At 44.9% G+C, this 19,051-nt stretch overlaps 1 protein-coding gene across 1 annotated transcript in view; it reads left to right on the top strand.

Annotated features, from left to right (window-relative positions):
- The window catches only part of chd6 (chromodomain helicase DNA binding protein 6), a 131,879-nt gene that overhangs the window by 61,948 nt on the left and 50,880 nt on the right, over positions 1-19,051 (top strand). Inside the window, exons 16-27 of the mRNA XM_083660606.1 lie at positions 534-632; positions 2,119-2,275; positions 3,057-3,267; positions 6,038-6,233; positions 6,817-6,981; positions 9,613-9,792; positions 10,487-10,597; positions 10,942-11,144; positions 13,422-13,502; positions 15,649-15,767; positions 17,255-17,414; positions 18,439-18,528. Of these exons, the coding sequence (XP_083516732.1) occupies positions 534-632; positions 2,119-2,275; positions 3,057-3,267; positions 6,038-6,233; positions 6,817-6,981; positions 9,613-9,792; positions 10,487-10,597; positions 10,942-11,144; positions 13,422-13,502; positions 15,649-15,767; positions 17,255-17,414; positions 18,439-18,528 (1,772 nt within the window). The remainder of the gene's footprint in view (positions 1-533; positions 633-2,118; positions 2,276-3,056; positions 3,268-6,037; positions 6,234-6,816; positions 6,982-9,612; positions 9,793-10,486; positions 10,598-10,941; positions 11,145-13,421; positions 13,503-15,648; positions 15,768-17,254; positions 17,415-18,438; positions 18,529-19,051) is intronic.

Raw genomic sequence — 19,051 nt, 5'->3', positions numbered from 1 at the left:
AGCAGTCTGCTTCTGCAGATAGACTGAGGAGCAAGTAGACAGCAGTCTGCTTCTGCAGATAGACTGAGGAGCAGGTAGACGGAAGTCTGCTTCTACAGAGACTGAGGAGCAGGTAGACAGCACTCTGCTTCTGTAGATAGACTGAGGAGCAAGTAGACAGCAGTCTGCTTCTGTAGATAGACTGAGGAGCAGGTAGACGGAAGTCTGCTTCTACAGAGACTGAGGAGCAGGTAGACAGCAGTCTGCTTCTACAGAGACTGAGGAGCAGGTAGACAGCACTCTGCTTCTGTAGATAGACTGAGGAGCAGGTAGACAGTAGTCTGCTTCTGTAGATAGACTGAGGAGCAGGTAGACAGCAGTCTGCTTCTGTAGATAGACTGAGGAGCAGGTAGACAGCAGTCTGCTTCTGTAGATAGACTGAGGAGCAGGTAGACAGCAGTCTGCTTCTACAGATAGACTGGATTGGAAGGATGATTTTAATGGAGGTGCAGTCAAACAGCTGAAACTTTAAACACACCTTCCTCTTCCTCCAGGTGAAGAAGCTGCAGGCCATTCTGAAGCCCATGATGTTGAGGAGACTGAAGGACGACGTGGAGAAAAACCTGGCACCTAAAGAAGAGACAATCATAGAGGTGTGTGTGTGTGTGTGTGTGTGTGTGTGTGTGTGTGTGTTAGTTATATCGACACAATGTACTGGACATCACTCTGGACATTTAACTTATTTTAAATAACGTAACTGTAAGTACGTTGTGCTATCGGTCGCATAAGGTGCTTATATGCTTGTAAGAGGTATTGTGCCCGGGATCCCACACAGGGGCTCCATGAGAAACCAGCCCGACAAAGTACCCGTCACCCCCAACCTCAACGAGGTAGGCTAGAAACGGGTCCCAAATAGCCGAGCATTTCTTAAGTGAGTTGGTCCTCAGGAACTCTCTCTAGTTCTAGAAGTCTCTCTATCCATATAACAGAGGTCATATCCATCAGCCACATTTGAAGAGAGGGCAAAGAGGGGGACTTCCCTTCCTTCAGGATGAGTTTCTTGGCAACAGTTGTCCCCTGTGTCAGAGACTGTTGCACAGCTGTAGGGAAGTTCAGAGAGGACTCTGAGCAGCCGAACATGGCGAGTTCTGCCTCCGGCTGAAGGGTTATTTTGTAGTCCTTAGAGTACCAGTCAAATATTTTGGCCCAGAATCCTGTTAATGAAGGGCAGAACCAGAAGGCATGAGATAGTGTGCCCTCTGACACTTGACACCTGTTACACAGTGGTGATGCTTATGCTATGTGCTTATGCTATGTGTGTTCTGTGAGCGAGCTACTGTAACTTGTCCCAACTTGAACCAAAGTGCTGTACTCCAGGAAAATATTCCGTTCAAAAAACATGGCCCGCATGGACGCGAGTATCTAGTATCGGTTGGTATGCCCGTGATTCTTATTTTTTCTCTAACTCGTAGCGACTGGCGAGGTTAGGCTGCCTACTGCTGCATTTCTATGGGGAAACGAAAACACTGCAGACCACCGGAAGACGGGGCGGGTCTTCTTCTGTCTTCCTGCTTGTAGTAACGCGTCACCAGGCTCTCTCTCCTCTGAGAGAGCCTGGTGACGTGAGGTTACGACCTTCCTGTCCTAGCTACGGCTCCTTTTCCCTAGACCCTCCCCTTTTCCCCCCTAGCCCCACCCTCTCCCTTGACCTGAATCAGATCGGTTCCGTGCCAAAATGTAATGGGTTCTTCCTTGGCCCATGCTACACCTTTGCACCAAGTTTCATGGAAATCGGTGAAGTAGATCTTCTGTAATCCTGCTAACTAAGAAACAGACGGACAAACGGGGCCGAAAAGACACCCTCCCTGGCGGAGGCAATTATACATGCTAATTTGTGCAAGCTAAATGAGTCACTGGATGAGAAAAACCTACAGTAGAAGTAGTACCGGCCTAGACAGTATGAAGTACTACCGGCCTAGACAGTATGAAGTACTACCGGCCTAGACAGTATGAAGTACTACCGGCCTAGACAGTATGGAGTACTACCGGCCTAGACAGTATGAAGTACTACCGGCCTAGACAGTATTCAAATCCTGTGGCTTTGAAGCATGTTTGGTGCGTGTTGTTTTGTGTGTGCAGGTGGAGCTGACCAACATGCAGAAGAAGTACTACAGAGCCATCTTGGAGAAGAACTTCTCCTTCCTGTCTAAAGGAGCCAACCAGCACAACATGCCCAACCTCATCAACACTATGATGGAGCTCCGCAAGTGCTGCAACCACCCCTACCTTATCACAGGTATACACACACGCAAGCACACAACACACACACACACACACACACACACACACACACATGCACGCAAGCAAGCACACACACACACACACATGCACGCAAGCACACACACACACACACACACACACACACACACACACACACGCACGCTAGCACACCTCCATGTGGAGTGACCTCCATTCACTCCGTCATGGCACTGATTAATCAGTTGATCTAAAAATGATTGTCCAGTGATCTTGCTTTCTTCCTTGCTTGTGTGGTGTTCATATTTGTGTTGTTCACAGGTCTGATGGACCCACATCATTAGTATCAGGTTGAACAAATAAATTATTTATTTATTTATTTATTTTTGTATTTTTTTTCGTAAACGGGTCCCACAGACCACACAAGGGTTAATTGCTTCCTCCCCTCCTCCTTTGGTCTCCCCAAAGGCACCAAAAGCGCACTTCCAGGAAGACTTAACAAATCATCAAAATCTCTCTCTCTCGCTCTCTCTCTCTCTCTCTCTCTCTCTCTCTCTTTCCATCTTCTCTTGTGTTCATCTGCTGAAGATAAGGTCTATAAAGAGTTCCAGTCTTGATTGATGAATGGGATTGTCTAAATAATTCACTCCGTTTCTCTTCTCTCCTTCCTCCTCTCCTCTCTCCTTCCTGTCTTCCTCTTGTCTTCCTCCTCTCTTCTTCCTCTCTTCCTCCTCTCCTTTTCTTCTTGTCTTCCTCTTGTCTTCCTCCTCTCTTTCTCTTGTCTTCCTCCTCTCTTCCTCCTCTCCTCCTCCTCCATGCAGGAGCTGAGGAGAAGATTCTGGAGAGCTTCAGGAAGAGCCACAGTCCGGAAGCGTGGGACTTCCAGCTGCAAGCCATGATCCAGGCAGCTGGGAAGCTGGTGCTGATCGACAAGCTGCTGCCCAAGCTGCTGGCCGGGGGACACAAGGTCCTGGTCTTCTCCCAGATGGTCCGCTGTCTGGACATCCTGGAGGATTACCTCATCCAGAGACGGTTAGGAAGGAGTGAGGGAGATGCATGGAATGAACGGAGGGTTAATGGAAAGAATGGGAAGGAAAGAAATGAAGGACAGAATGAGGGAAGGAAGGATGTTTATTTTGATTTGATAGAGACATCACAGCATTAGAATTGTAAGTAACATACATTACACACTGTGTTTAGTGTTTGTAGTGAAATGCTAATTTACAACACCTGTCCACAGGAGGGTTTTACGCAAAAGTGCATCATTTGTTACATCATCGGCACTTCGCCAAATTGTCTCCTCATTAGTTTTGTGTCATCTGGACTAACTGCTCTGTGGTGTGGTCATCTGCAGCTAAAGGTCTTCTTGATAAGTTACAAGTTGCACAAAACAAGGCAGCTAGGCTGGTCCTTGGGTGTTCCCCTAGGTCTAGCATAGCTGACATGCATACACGTCTCATATGGCTCACTGTGGAGCAGAGACTATCATCCATCCTACTTTTACATTTTCACAAAGTTATTCATACCCAAACTCCTGGTTTTCTTTTCAGCAGCATATTTTATAGCTCAAGTCCTCACACACACTCCACCAGAGGGGCTAGTAGGGGACAACTGAATTTGCCTAGACCCAACACCAACTATATGAAGAAGACTGTCATATACAGATATATAAAGGCCTGGAATTGTCTACCAGGAAATATTTCCTCCATTCATGGGAGGGTTGGTTTTAAAAGGAAGTTAAGATCCCAGCTGCACTCTCAAACACCAGCAAACACACATTGATGCTCAGGACTACACTTTAACACTACTTGGAATTTTATGTTTTGAATAGTACGGTAGTGTCTTTTTAGATCAATTGTTGTCTGCGCAATAGGCCAGCTATATAATTAGCTGATCAAACTATTGTTGTTTTTCCTATCCTATTTTGTATCAGTTTTTACTATGTTTTTCTGTGATTTTCCTGTATTGCAATGCATTTAATATTTCGTATCATTTTTACTATGGTATTTTACTACTGCACTTTACTGTCTACTGTTTACAATTGTTTGGAACGTAATGTGTATTGTGTTTGGACCCCAGGAAGACTAGCGGTCGTTTCGGCGGCGGCTAATGGGGATCCTTTTAAATAAACAAAAGTACATCCGTAAATACACAAAATATAAAATACAGGCATGTCTTCGGGGGTATTAGGTGTGAGAACAATGTTGTTTCTGTTTTAACCATGATGTAATAGCACTAGCTCAGTGAGTAGACAGTTCCATAGTTTTGCTTCTTCAACAGAGAAAATGGATTGTCCAAATGAGGTGTTGCATATTGCAATGCAACAGCGTTCATTGAGACTCTGGTGGGACCTTGTGACAAACTCATTCCTCAGACCATGTACCCATTTAAAAATAAGCTTTCAATTGGAATTTCTCATGGGGGGAGGAAGGGAGGAGTTTGGACAAAGGTAAAGGAAGGAGGGGAAAGGGAAGCAAGGGAGTTGGATGAAGGGAAGGAAAGAAAATAAAGGAAAGATGAAAGGGAAGAAGCAAAGTAAAGGGAGGAAGAAAGTGGGTAAGGAAAGGAGGCAAGGAAACAAGCAAAAGAGGGAAGAAGAAGGGCAGGAGGACTCAGGGAAGGGAGGGACAGAAGGTAAAGATGAAACCGAGGGAAGAAAGGGCAGGAACCGAAGGAAATGAAGGAAGAGAGAAAGAGGGGATGGAGTAGACCTCTTAAATTTAAATTACTTGCAATTACTGTGCAACGTAACAGACCATCTCTGTTCCACGCTGTACCAGCACAGGAGAGAGTCTGGCTGCTCTCACTCTCACTCTGGTCTAGCGGGGAAAAGGCTCTTGTTATCTTTACAAGCATCCACCCAAAGTATCAAGCAGGCCTCCTATATTGCACAATCCAAAACTTTGACAAAACCTTCCATTTTCAGTGTGTAGGTTGCTAGCTAGCGTTGTTGTGGTTTTCCAGCGGTGGAGGCATTTGAAAGTGACATGCAGGGAGCAGAAAGGCTTTTCCCTTCTGCTCCGACTGAAATGAGTGAAACACGTCACTCGGTGGCGTTTTGAGAGTAGAAGCTATGGTGCGTTCCTTTATCGCAAAATAACTGGGATGTGGAGGCTAAATGATGTCACATCCGTTTTGTTAGCGTTCCATTTGCAGAAAACCTGAGCTGGGAAGTTCACTGTTCACTGGTCAGATCCAGTCGCTAGCCAGGCTAGCCATTGTTAGCAATAACAATTGACAACATGGCATTTCGTGGCATTTTGCGCATATAAAACACTGCAGCCTCATGTCCACACAGATAGATGTTATGCAGTGCTGTGTGTACAGCTGAGACATACACAAAACAGAAGTGCTAAACAACATTACTACGAGTACTACTACTGTTGTTGCGCGGCGCAGCCATCTTGGATTTTTTTAGGTCGGGCTGCTGAGGCTCCTACGAGTTTGGAATGGGAAATACCAGCTCTGGTGACGTCACCGCCCAGCTCATGACCTTTGAAGTCATAAGATTACCAGGTCCCAGTTATAAAGGAATGCACGACAACTACTAGCTAGTTGGTAACTACGAAAGGGTCTGCAGCACTGCTTGAACGCCCTTCTAGAGACGCAGAATAATACTGAGTGGTGCGGCTCTGGCCGTGGTATACGCTCATTATACCACAGCTGTGAACAAATCCAGATCGCTTGAATTGAGGGGGACCCCTTTTCTAATTGATTTGAACCTCTATATGCATGTCTTTTCTCTGCAGCTACAAGTTTTATAATTGATTTGAACCTCTATATGCATGTCTTTTCTCTGCAGCTACACGTACGAACGCATCGACGGGCGTGTGCGGGGGAACCTGCGGCAGGCGGCCATCGACCGCTTCTGTAAGGTGGACTCGGACCGCTTCGTCTTCCTGCTGTGCACCCGAGCCGGAGGGCTGGGTATCAACCTCACGGCCGCTGACACCTGCATCATCTTCGACTCTGACTGGAACCCCCAGAACGACCTGCAGGTAGACCACGGATTAGCATCATTAGTTGGGTTTCCATTCAAGTGTATTGCAAATTTGAAGTGGATTTTCCGAAAATCGGCAAAAGAAAATGCGAAATAACACACTTTTTCATCCACTACTATTATGCGGCTATTAGCTGCTAACAAGCTGTTGTGGCTGCTGAGGTCTCTGACAGTGTCAAATTAATAAAGTGTAAAAATGTGTGTTGTTTTTTCCTTATCACTGTGGGAGAGTGCAATCATCCAATCCACCAAGCAACTCAAAACGAGTGAATACCAAAAGAAGAATATTGCAGGAGATTTTGGCACATTATTTGGGTGCGCTACCCACACGGTTAGCTGTGTTGCTCATTCCATGAATGCACGATCCTTACAAGTTGTACGTCGTTGTAAAAGTGACTAATCAGGCTTTCCAACGATGACACCTTGGGAAGTTAGACATTAATTTGTACATACTATCCACATTGTAATGATACAAAGCTGGTTGAAAATCAGCCAAGTCCTCCTTTAACTCTTGATTTGGTCGGAGAGTATTAATGTGTTATACCTGTTGCTATGCATTTGCCCCTCCCCCTCCCCTCCAGGCACAGGCACGCTGCCACCGGATTGGCCAGAGCAAAGCGGTGAAAGTCTATAGGCTGATCACTAGGAACTCCTACGAGAGGGAGATGTTTGACAAGGCCAGTCTGAAGCTCGGCCTGGACAAGGCCGTTCTGCAAGATATCAACCGCAAGGGAAGCGTCAACGGGGTGAGAGACCGCTGCTCATCACAGTCATGCTCTTTCCATAAAACCCACCGGCTTTGATATCTGTTGGCTAGTTGATATTTGAACAATATTGTGGTTCTAAAACTGACGTTTTCCCGAGATGCGGGCAGACTGTCATGACGGCGACTGTTTATGTTATTTCCGCTCTGGGTGCAAACGGAGTTTAACAAAGAGAGAACAGACACACAGAACAGCACTGCAGTCATTATGCTGCAGTGGAATAATGCGTGGAACCACAAACTATTAACTTCGGTTCTTATCAGTTTAAGTTCTTTGGCGCAATTCATGACGTACATCTACATTTTCATAGAACATCAATAGTTTCACTGGTATGAAAAACTGAATGGAGGGGGGCTTTAAAGGCACTAAATGTGATATTCAGACCTACTAGATGTCAGCAAACCACTACTATATATCTGCCAGACAGGTGAATAATGCATGAGTGCGGATAATACAGAAGCCTACATGCTTTGAGTCCCTTAGTTTGAGCTATGCAGTGTTCTAAGCAGACTGGATGGCATGCAGCAGATGATAGAACACTCATCCATAAGAGACTTGAGACTTGACTTGTGACCAAAGACTTAAGACCTGACTTGGACTCTAGCGCAAAGACTTGAGACTTGACTTGGACTCTAGCGCAAAGACTTGAGACTTGACTTGGACTTGTGACCAAAGACTTAAGACCTGACTTGGACTCTAGCTCAAAGACTTGAGACTTGACTTGGACTTGTGACCAAAGACTTAAGACCTGACTTGGACTCTAGCTCAAAGACTTGAGACTTGACTTGGACTTGTGACCAAAGACTTAAGACCTGACTTGGACTCTAGCTCAAAGACTTGAGACTTGACTTGGGCTTGTGACCAAAGATTTAAGACTTGACTTGGACTCTAGCTCAAAGACTTAAGACTTGACTTGGACTCTAGCTCAAAGACTTGAGACTTGACTTGGACTCTAGCTCAAAGACTTAAGACTTGACTTGGACTCTAGCTCAAAGACTTGAGACTTGACTTGGACTTGTGACCAAAGACTTAAGACTTGACTTGGACTCTAGCTCAAAGACTTGAGACTTGACTTGGACTCTAGCTCAAAGACTTGAGACTTGACTTGGCACTTTTTTTAGGCATGGACACAGTGCCCTGTCCATGTTGTTACGCACTGAATAGTCTCTCCCCAGACTCAAATATTACGTTGAATCGCTGCGCTCCGCATACTACACAAAATGAGTCTGTGCCACTTCACAGCCACTGCTGGTTTTGAAGGCGGGTTGAAATTGAATGAGTGACAGGTCGTAGCACCGATGAGAGAGCGGTTCGAAAAATGGGCTGCGCCTCCCGTGTCATCTGATCGCAATGTCATTACTGATTGGGGAAGACTGAATCCATCACTGGCATAGAGAGGCAAAGTGGAACGTCACTTCCTGCTTCAGCACTGTACCAGAGATTTTCATCCGCCATTTATTTTCCCATCAACATTTCGTAAAATGCTTATACGGCTTGATGAAAGTTCTTCCAATTTGGCTCAAACGTCGACTTGGACACAAGGATGTGTGACCTCACAAACCCTATTTCCAAGCTCTTTAACGCGATAGCTTAGGAACGCCTTGACGCAATTTCTTCCAATTCGGCTCAAACGTCGACTTGCACTCTAGGATGAACTAATTAGATTTGGTGGACAAAGGTCAAGGTCACTGTGACCTCACGAACACCATTTTCAAGCTTGTTAACGCCATATCTCAATAACGCCTTGACGGAATTTCTTCCAATTTGCCTCAAACGTCCACTTGGACTCAAGGATGAACTGATTAGATTTTGGTGGTCAAAGTTCAAGGTTACTGTGACATCACGACCGCTCATTTCAACATTGATAAATGAGGCCCCCCGGTGGTGTCGGGAGAGCAATCGACGCGTTTCAGGCAATGACGGCGCAAGGCAGGGGGTGTGGCAAGACAGACCAGGGTCAGCAGCTCCCAGTCTGCCTAAAAATAATAATAATCTGAAGCTAAACGTTTCATTCTGTTTCCTCTGGAGAGTTTCCTCTGGCCTAACTACAATGTAAGGATGTAAGGATTGATCAGGAGGACGTCTGCTTACTCCAGGCGAGTGGTCTGAGGAGCAAAGACTATATGAAAATTATGAGCTGTTCTAGGGTATTGGTGCAAACTGCTGTCCCACAACCAAAAAAACACATTTAAAAAGCATTTAAGTAGCTCTGCAAATTTTAGATGTTTACTATAAGATCATTCTAGTATTTATTGAAAACTGAAATAATATTTGAGATAGCCATAACCCTAATAACTCTGACTTTGAACCAGTTGTGTAGAATGAACCTATATGTTGTGCGAGTGTGTGTGTGTTTAGAAATAAAGCTGTGAGCAGACCTGTGCTGGTCGTGGATTCTCTTGGTGAAATATCTTGTAATGTGTGATGCCCTGTCTCCACTCACTCATATAGTGTGAAAACCCAAATGAGCAACCGAGTCCTGATTACAAGACAGTGTGTAGTGTAAAAAGAACAGTAACTGACAGCCGCCCGGTAGTGTGTCCCTCCTATAACCTGTCTCTGTGTGTCTGTGTGTGTGCGTGTGTGCGTGCGTGCGGGCGCGTGTTGCGGTAGGTGCAGCAGCTCTCTAAGCTGGAGGTGGAGGACCTCCTGAGGAAAGGAGCGTATGGGGCCTTGATGGAGGATGAAGACGAAGGCTCCAAGTTCTGCGAGGAAGACATCGACCAGATCCTCCAGAGACGCACTCAGACCATCACCATCCAGTCTGAGGGCAAAGGCTCCACATTCGCTAAGGTCCAATCAAAACCCTCCTCAAAAGCAGCCACACGAAAACCGTTACGCCAGTCATTCCCAGCCAGGGCTATGTGTGCCCCCTAGGCCGGGGACTTGAGCAGCTTGCAGGAGGGCGTACATGGACAAATTGGGGATTACAATTTGTTTCCAAAATGATCAAAGTCAAGTCATTTCATTTCAAAACATTCCTGTTTGAGCAAGTGAAGACAGTGGGTCCCTTCTTTTTCTAAGTACATCTACTCCACCTATGCACCTGCCACAACAAGAATTCTCAGGTGTGCAAGAGACTTTGGATGATCATAAGCCCATTGGTAAAATGTTACGTGTGCACCACGGTTAGTCCCCACCCCACCGGCAAGTGTCAACTGTTAGACTACTCTGTGAAGAGGTCGCGTTCACACACGTCAAAACTGCACGCCATCCAACTAGCTAGAAAACATGGATAAAATGGCTCAAACGGCCAGTTGCTGTCAATCCAGATTCAGGTTTAGGGGAGCCGGGTGACAAAAGGAAAAAAGATGCCAACACCAAACACCGCAGCCACAGTGTTTTCTCTGTGGCGCAAAGACAATGCATGACATGAGGGGGCGCTATGGGCAAAACAGCTCAAGAGGTACATAAGACAAACAAGATTGGGAACCACTGTTTTACATCATCAATCATAAACATGCTCTCTCTCCTCTTCCTCATCCAGGCCAGCTTCGTCTCCTCTGGCAACAGGACGGACATTTCTCTGGACGACCCAAACTTCTGGCAGAAATGGGCCAAGATCGCTGAGCTGGAGATCGACTCCAAATCTGAGAAGGTAAAGAAGGATAGAGAGTGAGAGAAGGAAGGAATGAGAGAGAGAGAGAGAGAGAGAGAGAGCCCAAAACAAGACCAGTTAAAAGAGGAAGGATATACATTGTAGGGGTGTTGAAACAATTTCGTTATTCGAATGTTATTCGATAAAAAAAAAAAGCACATTTGGGGAGAAAACGGGGAAATCGGAAAAAATTAATAAAAATAATATGGTCCCTCCTTCATTCCCTCCTGGTTCTCTCTCACCTGCCCTCTATTCCCAGCGTTGTTTTTCTCCACTCTGTGGAACATCTTGTCACATACATGTACAGTAAAGGTCACCCAAACGTCTGTCCCTCTGTGACCCAGGAGTCCCTGGTGATCGACACGCCCCGGGTGAGGAAGCAGACGCGTCACTACAACTCGTTTGAGGACGATGAGCTGATGGAGTTCTCTGAGCTGGACAGCGACTCCGAGGAGCGGCCGTGCCGGACCCGGCGCCTGGGCGAGCGTAGCCGGAGGTACCTCCGCGCAGAGTGCTTCAGGGTGGAGAAGAACCTGCTCATCTTTGGGTGAGGACCTCAAGCTGGACCGGAACTGTTCCATACAGTCCTGCACATTCAGTAGAGCCTCAGGTTTCTGCTGTTGGGCACTGAGCAGCTGTACTGGAGCCCTGGGGCTGTTTTTTTTATGAACTAAAATGCAGGGCTTCAGTTCTCCAGCATATTACCTTTTTTTTGGGGGGGGGGGGGGTGATCACTCCACATGTGGTTCCGTTTTGGATGTGGTTTAACCAATCTTCTTCAGCGAATGAAATGTGGGAGGTGTTTCTTGGTCTGCCTCCTCCAAATGAGGGCAGATCTTGTGGTGCTCATTAGATAAAGCCTTCCATTGTACTGGCCCACTCAAATTGGATTTCAGGCTATGCCACTGCTTTGTGCTGGCTTCAGAACAAGAAATAGATTGAAATGTTCTCATTTGCACAAAGTATGGAAAAAACAGTATTTTTGGTATTGAAAATCCGGGTCTCTTTCAAGCAACCTGCAGTGGTTTGAACATAAACCAAACCAACATTTGGGACACACCCCTAAACTAGAGCTGTGCATCTTCACTGATCTCACGATACGATTCGATTATACAAGTCTACGATTCGATTCGATTCGATTATACGATGCATCTTAAATCGATGCATCACTTTTTCCGCAATACATGATTTATTTTTTCTCACTTTCTTTTTTCTCACTGTGTGGCTACTTTTAAAATAAAAGTGCATTTAAAATTGCATTGTATTATGATCCATAATTAAAATAAACAACTGCATGTACTTATATTCTATTTTATTTTATTATTATTATATATATTTTATTTTTTATTTTTTTAATAATCGATTTTTGATATTTGTTAATCGATTCAGAATCGTCCTATTAAGCATCGCGATGCATCTCTGAATCGATTATTTTCGGCAGCTCTACCCTAAACGCAAGGGTTCATGGCTATAAGGAGACGTTTGAAGATGTTGGCATCTGATAGTCAGCAGGTCATCATGCTTGGAAAACCTGGCAGAGCAAAATGAAGTGAGGGGAAACCACAAACCGTAAACCCCACCACCAAAGTCTCTAATCTTCCAAGGTGACGGCTTAAAAACTCGGTCCAATAAATGAGCTACTTGTGAGTCATGTGACTTTTGTTTCCAGGCCCAGTTTAATTAGGCAGTGTGAATCTAAATGAACTAAATACAATACTGTGTTAGAGTTCGGTTTGAATGCATCTAATTTCATTCATTAATTTGGCATCATTCGTTGTCTAGGGGTTTCTACTACTACACCAATAACTGTAACATGAAGAAGATTAGGCTGTTTTGACCATTGAAATAGCTGCTTACCTAGGCCCCAGGTTTTTACCTAGGCCCCAGGTTTTTACCTAGGCCCCAGGTTTTTACCTAGGCCCCAGGCGCTAGTAGCTCCTCGGTGCTAGCGCATGTGGCGTCCCGGCACTGGGATAGCGCAGACCATCGGGTGAGTGAGGAATCTGATGATCCCTCTTCTTGTTCAAGGTCCTGTCGAAACGAAACCGTAAATAAAGTACTCCTCAAGAAGGAAACAACAGGTCTAATCCAGCATGAAGTCCCTTACTGGCTGTCCTTAGTGCTCCATGGCCCGCACCGCCATTACCACCCCTCACTCCTCCCCTGAGTGTGGAAGGTTCCACCAGAAAGAGAGTCCCGGTCTCACGCACGCACTGCGCGTGACCTATATCTAGCTTACGGAAGCCTCAAGTGGACAAACGGGGCGAGCAAGCCATTCTATTAATCAAGACAGCCAGAAATATGTAGAAATAGAAATAAACATCATATCTACGCTAGAGGCCTCCTGTCTACGCTGCCAAATGCAACAAAGTAAACTTTTCCATTCTGGTTCAAACCAAAGAAAACTAACTCTTGATGTGATCCATTTTCATATTTTATATTCATTCATAGATCATATTTTAGCTGTCCAGTCCTGAAGACTAGATGCCTATTTAATGTCCTCCATCCCTCTCTCTCTCTCTGCTTCTCTCTCTCTCTCTCTGCTTCTCTCTCTCTCTCTCTGCGTCTCTCTCTCTCTCTCTCTCTCTCTCTCTCTGCTTCTCTCTCTCTCTCTCTGCTTCTCTCTCTCTCTCTCTGCTTCTCTCTCTGCTTCTCTCTCTCTCTGCTTCTCTCTCTCTCTCTCTCTCTCTCTCTGCTTCTCTCTCTCTCTGCTTCTCTCTCTCTCTGCTTCTCTCTCTCTGCTTCTCTCTCTCTCTTTCTGCTTCTCTCTCTCTCTCTCTGCTTCTCTCTCTCTCTGCTTCTCTCTCTCTCTCTGCACCTCCAGGTGGGGGCGGTGGAAGGACATCCTAAACCACGGACGCTTTAAATGGCATCTGGCGGAGAGAGACATGGAGGTCGTCTGCAGGTAAGGTCGTCTCAGCCCAGGAACTCTGAAATATATTTAAAGACCCCCTAAAGTCATGTTTAAAGATGTGTATAAAATACTCTACTATGAATAATCATTTGTGTCTGATGGTTTTTTCCACAAAAAAGGTTAAATTATCTTGTTAAAATCCTTAAAATGACTTCCCCTCCTTCTCCCTCATTGAAAAATCCAAAGCAACCAATCGGTTATCTAAAATATAATCACAGCATACAACACAGGCTTTCAACACAGTCTCACTGGTGGCAAAGTGACAAAAAGGGTTGCTGACCGATCTGCAGTATATGACGAGTTGGGAGTGAGAATGTGTTGGGCCTTTAACTGCTGAATACTGGACAGGGATTGGCTCCAAGATTCACAAATCTTGCTTGTTGAAAACAGCCTTTTCAGGGAGCTCTGAGAAGCTTTCCACTTTCAGGAGATGATTGTGGAAACAGCCTTCTAGTGTCAAACTCTGCACAGACATCATTCTGCACGCTGAAGCTCAGACTGTAGGAACATGAAGAAAAACTTGACTTTAGGGGCTCTTTAAGCAATAGCTCACGACAGGCCATGGTTATTATGGTCATTATACCACACCTAAGGCTCATACTTCATTATGGTCATTATACCACACCTAAGGGTCATACTTCTCCTGAGACGAAGGGTAAAAACACCGTGAACTGGGTGAACCACAGGGTGTGTATTGTTCTTATTCCTGTTTACTACAGTAGATGTTCCCAATCCCCCCACCCACCTCTTTATTACATTTAAAGTGTACATGGTGTGCAATTATCAGTGAGGCTAATGTTTAGTTTGCTCTGTTTGAATGGAAGTGAAATGAACATTAGTGAATCAAAGTAAAAAATAATTTTATTTCAGTGATTTAAGCTCTTATCTAGAGTGAATTACAGTGAGTGTCACAGTAGAATACAATGAATTTCCTTCATCACTAACATAACGAGCAACCAATCTGGACTCAAGATTGGGAGCCATATAGCCCCATAAGTGACCCTACTACTGTACTGCGTATACTATGCACTCATGCAGTATTAGGGTCACACTCGGCTCCATAAGGCAATAGGGGGAACAGCTGTTCAAAACGCTCTCCTACCCGTCTCCAGATCCGAAGATATGATAGTCCTCCTACGGAAGCCAGTAATTTAGCTGTGGCGGTTAAAATGATACTGCTGCGTGAAACAACCGTTTAAAGCAGTCTTTCCAAAGCCTGTGACATATTTAGGAGAGAATCTTCCTAGTGCCGACAGAAACCTTGGGAGTTTGAGTTTGAGTCATGACATGTTTTGCTTCCCAGGTGCGCTGGATTTGATGATTTGATCACTGACTGAGCCGCCGTCTCCGTGTGACTGCATGTGTTTGCTCGCCGCGTGCAAGCGGTGCACCATGATAGTGAGATCAAACACACCCTGCTGTCAATTCAGCACAGGCTGTGGAAAGACTGCTTTTAAACAGTTGTTTCATGCAGCAGTATCATTATAACTGCCCCGGCTAAATGACTGGCTTCCGTAGGATGACTATTATATCTGCGGATCTGCAGTCGGACGTCGGAGACGTGTAGTAGAGCGTTTTGAACAGCTGTTCCCCCTATTGCCTTATGGAGCTGAGTGTGACCCTAATACTGCATGAGTGTATAGTATACTGAGTACAGTAGTAGGGTCAATTATGGGGCTAGGAGCGACAGTGCCCTGATAATAATCCTGCAAACACTGAATGGTCATGCATGAGAGTAGTGTTAGGCCATGTTCAGACTAGGAGGCCAAATCTGATTTGTGAACTTTAGTGACCTATTAATGATTCTATCCAGATTGCTTTTATGAGTCTGGATGCTCCAAGTCTGATTTGTGTCACTTGTCCCATACCACATATGGAGGTAGTTTCCAATCTACTCCACACTGATGTGACTTCAGTGTGGACGCGCTGATCACCCAAATCAGATTTGAGAGTGTCTTTTGCAGGGGCTGGGGACTTGAAGACCAGAGAGCAGACATGCAAACACTGCCAGAAACATTGTATGTTAGCTCATTGTATCTGGACACACAGATCCCACTTGAACACTTGCCCAAATCAGATTTGTAGGTGTTTGTTTGTTGAAAGACATGTATTTAATCTAGATGTATTTGGTGTGTAGGGCTCTTCTGGTTTACTGCCTGAGACACTACAAAGGAGACGACAAGATCAAGAGCTTCATCTGGGATCTCATCACACCCAGCAAGGAAGGCCAGGACCAGGCACTGCTCAACCACTCTGGTTAGCAATTTCCCCTTTGCTTACACTGTAATGTTAGCATAGGAGCTAGCTAATACCAAATCAACTTTGTCACCATGTTAATGCTAATGTTCATCCTCTCTCTCCTCCGGTTAGCATATTACCCTCCATTTACACTGTAATGTTAGCATAGCTAATGCTTGATCAGTAAGGATTGTAGCATTGATTTTCATTGCATTCTTCTTAAGTACAGATGCAGCCATCTTCAATTGGCTCTGGGCCATTCGGCTGCCCAGCCAAGATCCTTGGCAGATTAAACAAAGATCAAACAGAAACTTAACTTAATATACTTACACTTAATTTACTAACTCAACATTAAGATGAAAGATTAGATTAGGATTAAACTGGATGGACAAACCCCGTCTTTATTTGTCACAAACACCATGGCATGCACACACGTGCATGGTGGCCAGTACACACACACACACACATGCTTTGGAGGCGTCCCTCCGCATTTGACCCATCCTGGCTCATCCTCCATGGTCAGGCCAGGAGTGGTGGGCAGCTGCAGTGAAGCACCCCGGGACCAACTTCTTCCAACTTCATGAAGTTCTGTTAGAACGAAACGTTAATAAAGTGACCGGGAGCATCCTAATTCCAGTGTGCGGACCTTATTTTATTTTTATATATGGAGGAACCCCAGGGAGCACAGGAGAACATGCAATCTCCACACAGAAAGGCCCTTTCGATGAGAGAGCCCATCTGGGCAACTTGTGTGGAGCTTGAGTCATGTCTCAGAAGTCCATACAGGAGAAGGAATAATCCGGTGTGGTGGAGTCTCTTTCCCCTCAGATTGTTCCAGCAGTCACCAGCCACACAATCCTGACTTGACTTGTGATTGACTGACTGGTACCGCGAGTACGCTGTCGCTGTGACAATACTGTAAATACTGTGGGTTTAACCTGTTACTGAACTACGTCTACAGACGCTGGGGTATCAAGTTTAATTTCTTATGTGTTGATTTGATGAACTGTGTTGTTGTTTTTTACTAGACCAATGGTTCTCAAACCTTTTTGGCTTCACTCCTTTCTGTGATTTCTGAATCTAAGTACGCCCTTTTCCCTGACTACAACATTTTGCTTAGAGAATTGCAAGACAAAATATAGCATATAATGCAATGCATGAATGATAACCCACCTTTTGAAGAATATAACATTACAAAATAAGAAATGGAGCTAAACAGTTGCAATTAGTGCATCCTGACCAGATTTATTTTCCATTTAATTTATTTTCACGATTTATTCTTACATTCTCCCCCTTTCACTCAAGTACCCCATGTACTACCTCCGTGTACCCCTAGGGGGTACACGTACCCCAGTTTGGGAACCACTGAACTAGACTGAACTCTGTATACTGGATTAACTCTGAACTGGATTGAACTCTTGACTGTGGGGCTATTCACACACACGCACACATGTAGGAAGGGACTTTAAGATTAAAATAAAAATCTCTTTCTCTCTGTCTCTCAGGTCTCTCAGCCCCGGTGCCTCGGGGGCGTAAGGGGAAGAAGCTGAAGATCCAGCTGAATGTTCCTGAGGTGAAGAAGGCAGACTGGCTGCTCCACTGCAACCCTGAGGTGGTGCTGCAGGATGACAGCTACAAGAAACACCTCAAACAGCACTGCAACAAGTTAGTCTGTCACTTTCTATTCATCCACTGTACAAGAAACACCTCAAACAGCACTGCAACAAGTTAGTCTGTCACTTTCTATTCATCCACTGTACAAGACACACCTCAAACAGCACTGCAACAAGTTAGTCTGTCACTTTCTATTCATCCACTGTACAAGAAACACCTCAAACAGCACTGCAACAAGTTAGTCTGTCACTTTCTATTCATCCACTGTACAAGATACACCTCAAACAGCACTGCAACAAGTTAGTCTGTCACTTTCTATTCATCCACTGTACAAGAAACACCTCAAACAGCACTGCAACAAGTTAGTCTGTCACTTTCTATTCATCCACTGTACAAGAAACACCTCAAACAGCACTGCAACAAGTTAGTCTGTCACTTTCTATTCATCCACTGTACAAGATACACCTCAAACAGCACTGCAACAAGTTAGTCTGTCACTTTCTATTCATCCACTGTACAAGAAACACCTCAAACAGCACTGCAACAAGTTAGTCTGTCACTTTCTATTCATCCACTGTACAAGACACACCTCAAACAGCACTGCAACAAGTTAGTCTGTCACTTTCTATTCATCCACTGTACAAGACACACCTCAAACAGCACTGCAACAAGTTAGTCTGTCACTTTCTATTCATCCACTGTACAAGAAACACCTCAAACAGCACTGCAACAAGTTAGTCTGTCACTTTCTATTCATCCACTGTACAAGAAACACCTCAAACAGCACTGCAACAAGTTAGTCTGTCACTTTCTATTCATCCACTGTACAAGAAACACCTCAAACAGCACTGCAACAAGTTAGTCTGTCACTTTCTATTCATCCACTGTACAAGACACACCTCAAACAGCACTGCAACAAGTTAGTCTGTCACTTTCTATTCATCCACTGTACAAGAAACACCTCAAACAGCACTGCAACAAGTTAGTCTGTCACTTTCTACTCTTCCACTGTACACTTGACTTATTGTTTCTCACTTAACCTTTCTTTCTTTGTCTTCTGTCCCCCCCCGCACAGGGTGCTGTTGAGGGTGAGGATGCTGTACTACCTGAAGGTGGAGGTGTTGGGTGAGGCTGCCACCCAGGCTCTGGAGGGGATACCTGCTAGGTACAGCATGTTCTTCATGTCATATCATCTGATCAAGTAGATTTTCATACATTCACTGAATGGCTGATTGACTGTGGTGACAGTAAAGTGCAGACGTCTCTACTTGTAGACTCTGCTCAGTGAATGATTTGCTGATTCGTTGATTGACTGAATGCCTCTTTGGCAGCAAACTGGAAATGTATGAACTGCATAGAGATTGTAGCAGAATACTCTGGCAGGGTATAGTTTAAAAAGTCACCATGCCAGACCAGTACTCTTAAAGTGATGCCTATACAGACCAGTACCTTTAAAGTGATACCTATACAGACCAGTAGGGGTGGGGGGAAAAATCGATTCACCTAAGTATCGCGATTTTTAATGTCACGATTTTTTGGATCGATCTTTTATTCCAGAATCGATAATCGCAAATTAATTTTTTTTTTTTTTTTTTTTTTGGGTGCTTGCAGTCAGGCCACTCACTGAACAGCAGGCTAGGCGCCGCCTACTGGTTTACTAGTGGTTTTATTACTTTATTAGTTAGTCT

Source organism: Poromitra crassiceps (genome assembly GCF_964638095.1).
Source record: "Poromitra crassiceps genome assembly, chromosome: 25".
Classification (NCBI taxonomy): domain Eukaryota; kingdom Metazoa; phylum Chordata; class Actinopteri; order Beryciformes; family Melamphaidae; genus Poromitra; species Poromitra crassiceps.
Note: the sequence above shows the minus strand (reverse complement) of the source record. Positions and strands in the feature narration are given on the sequence as shown.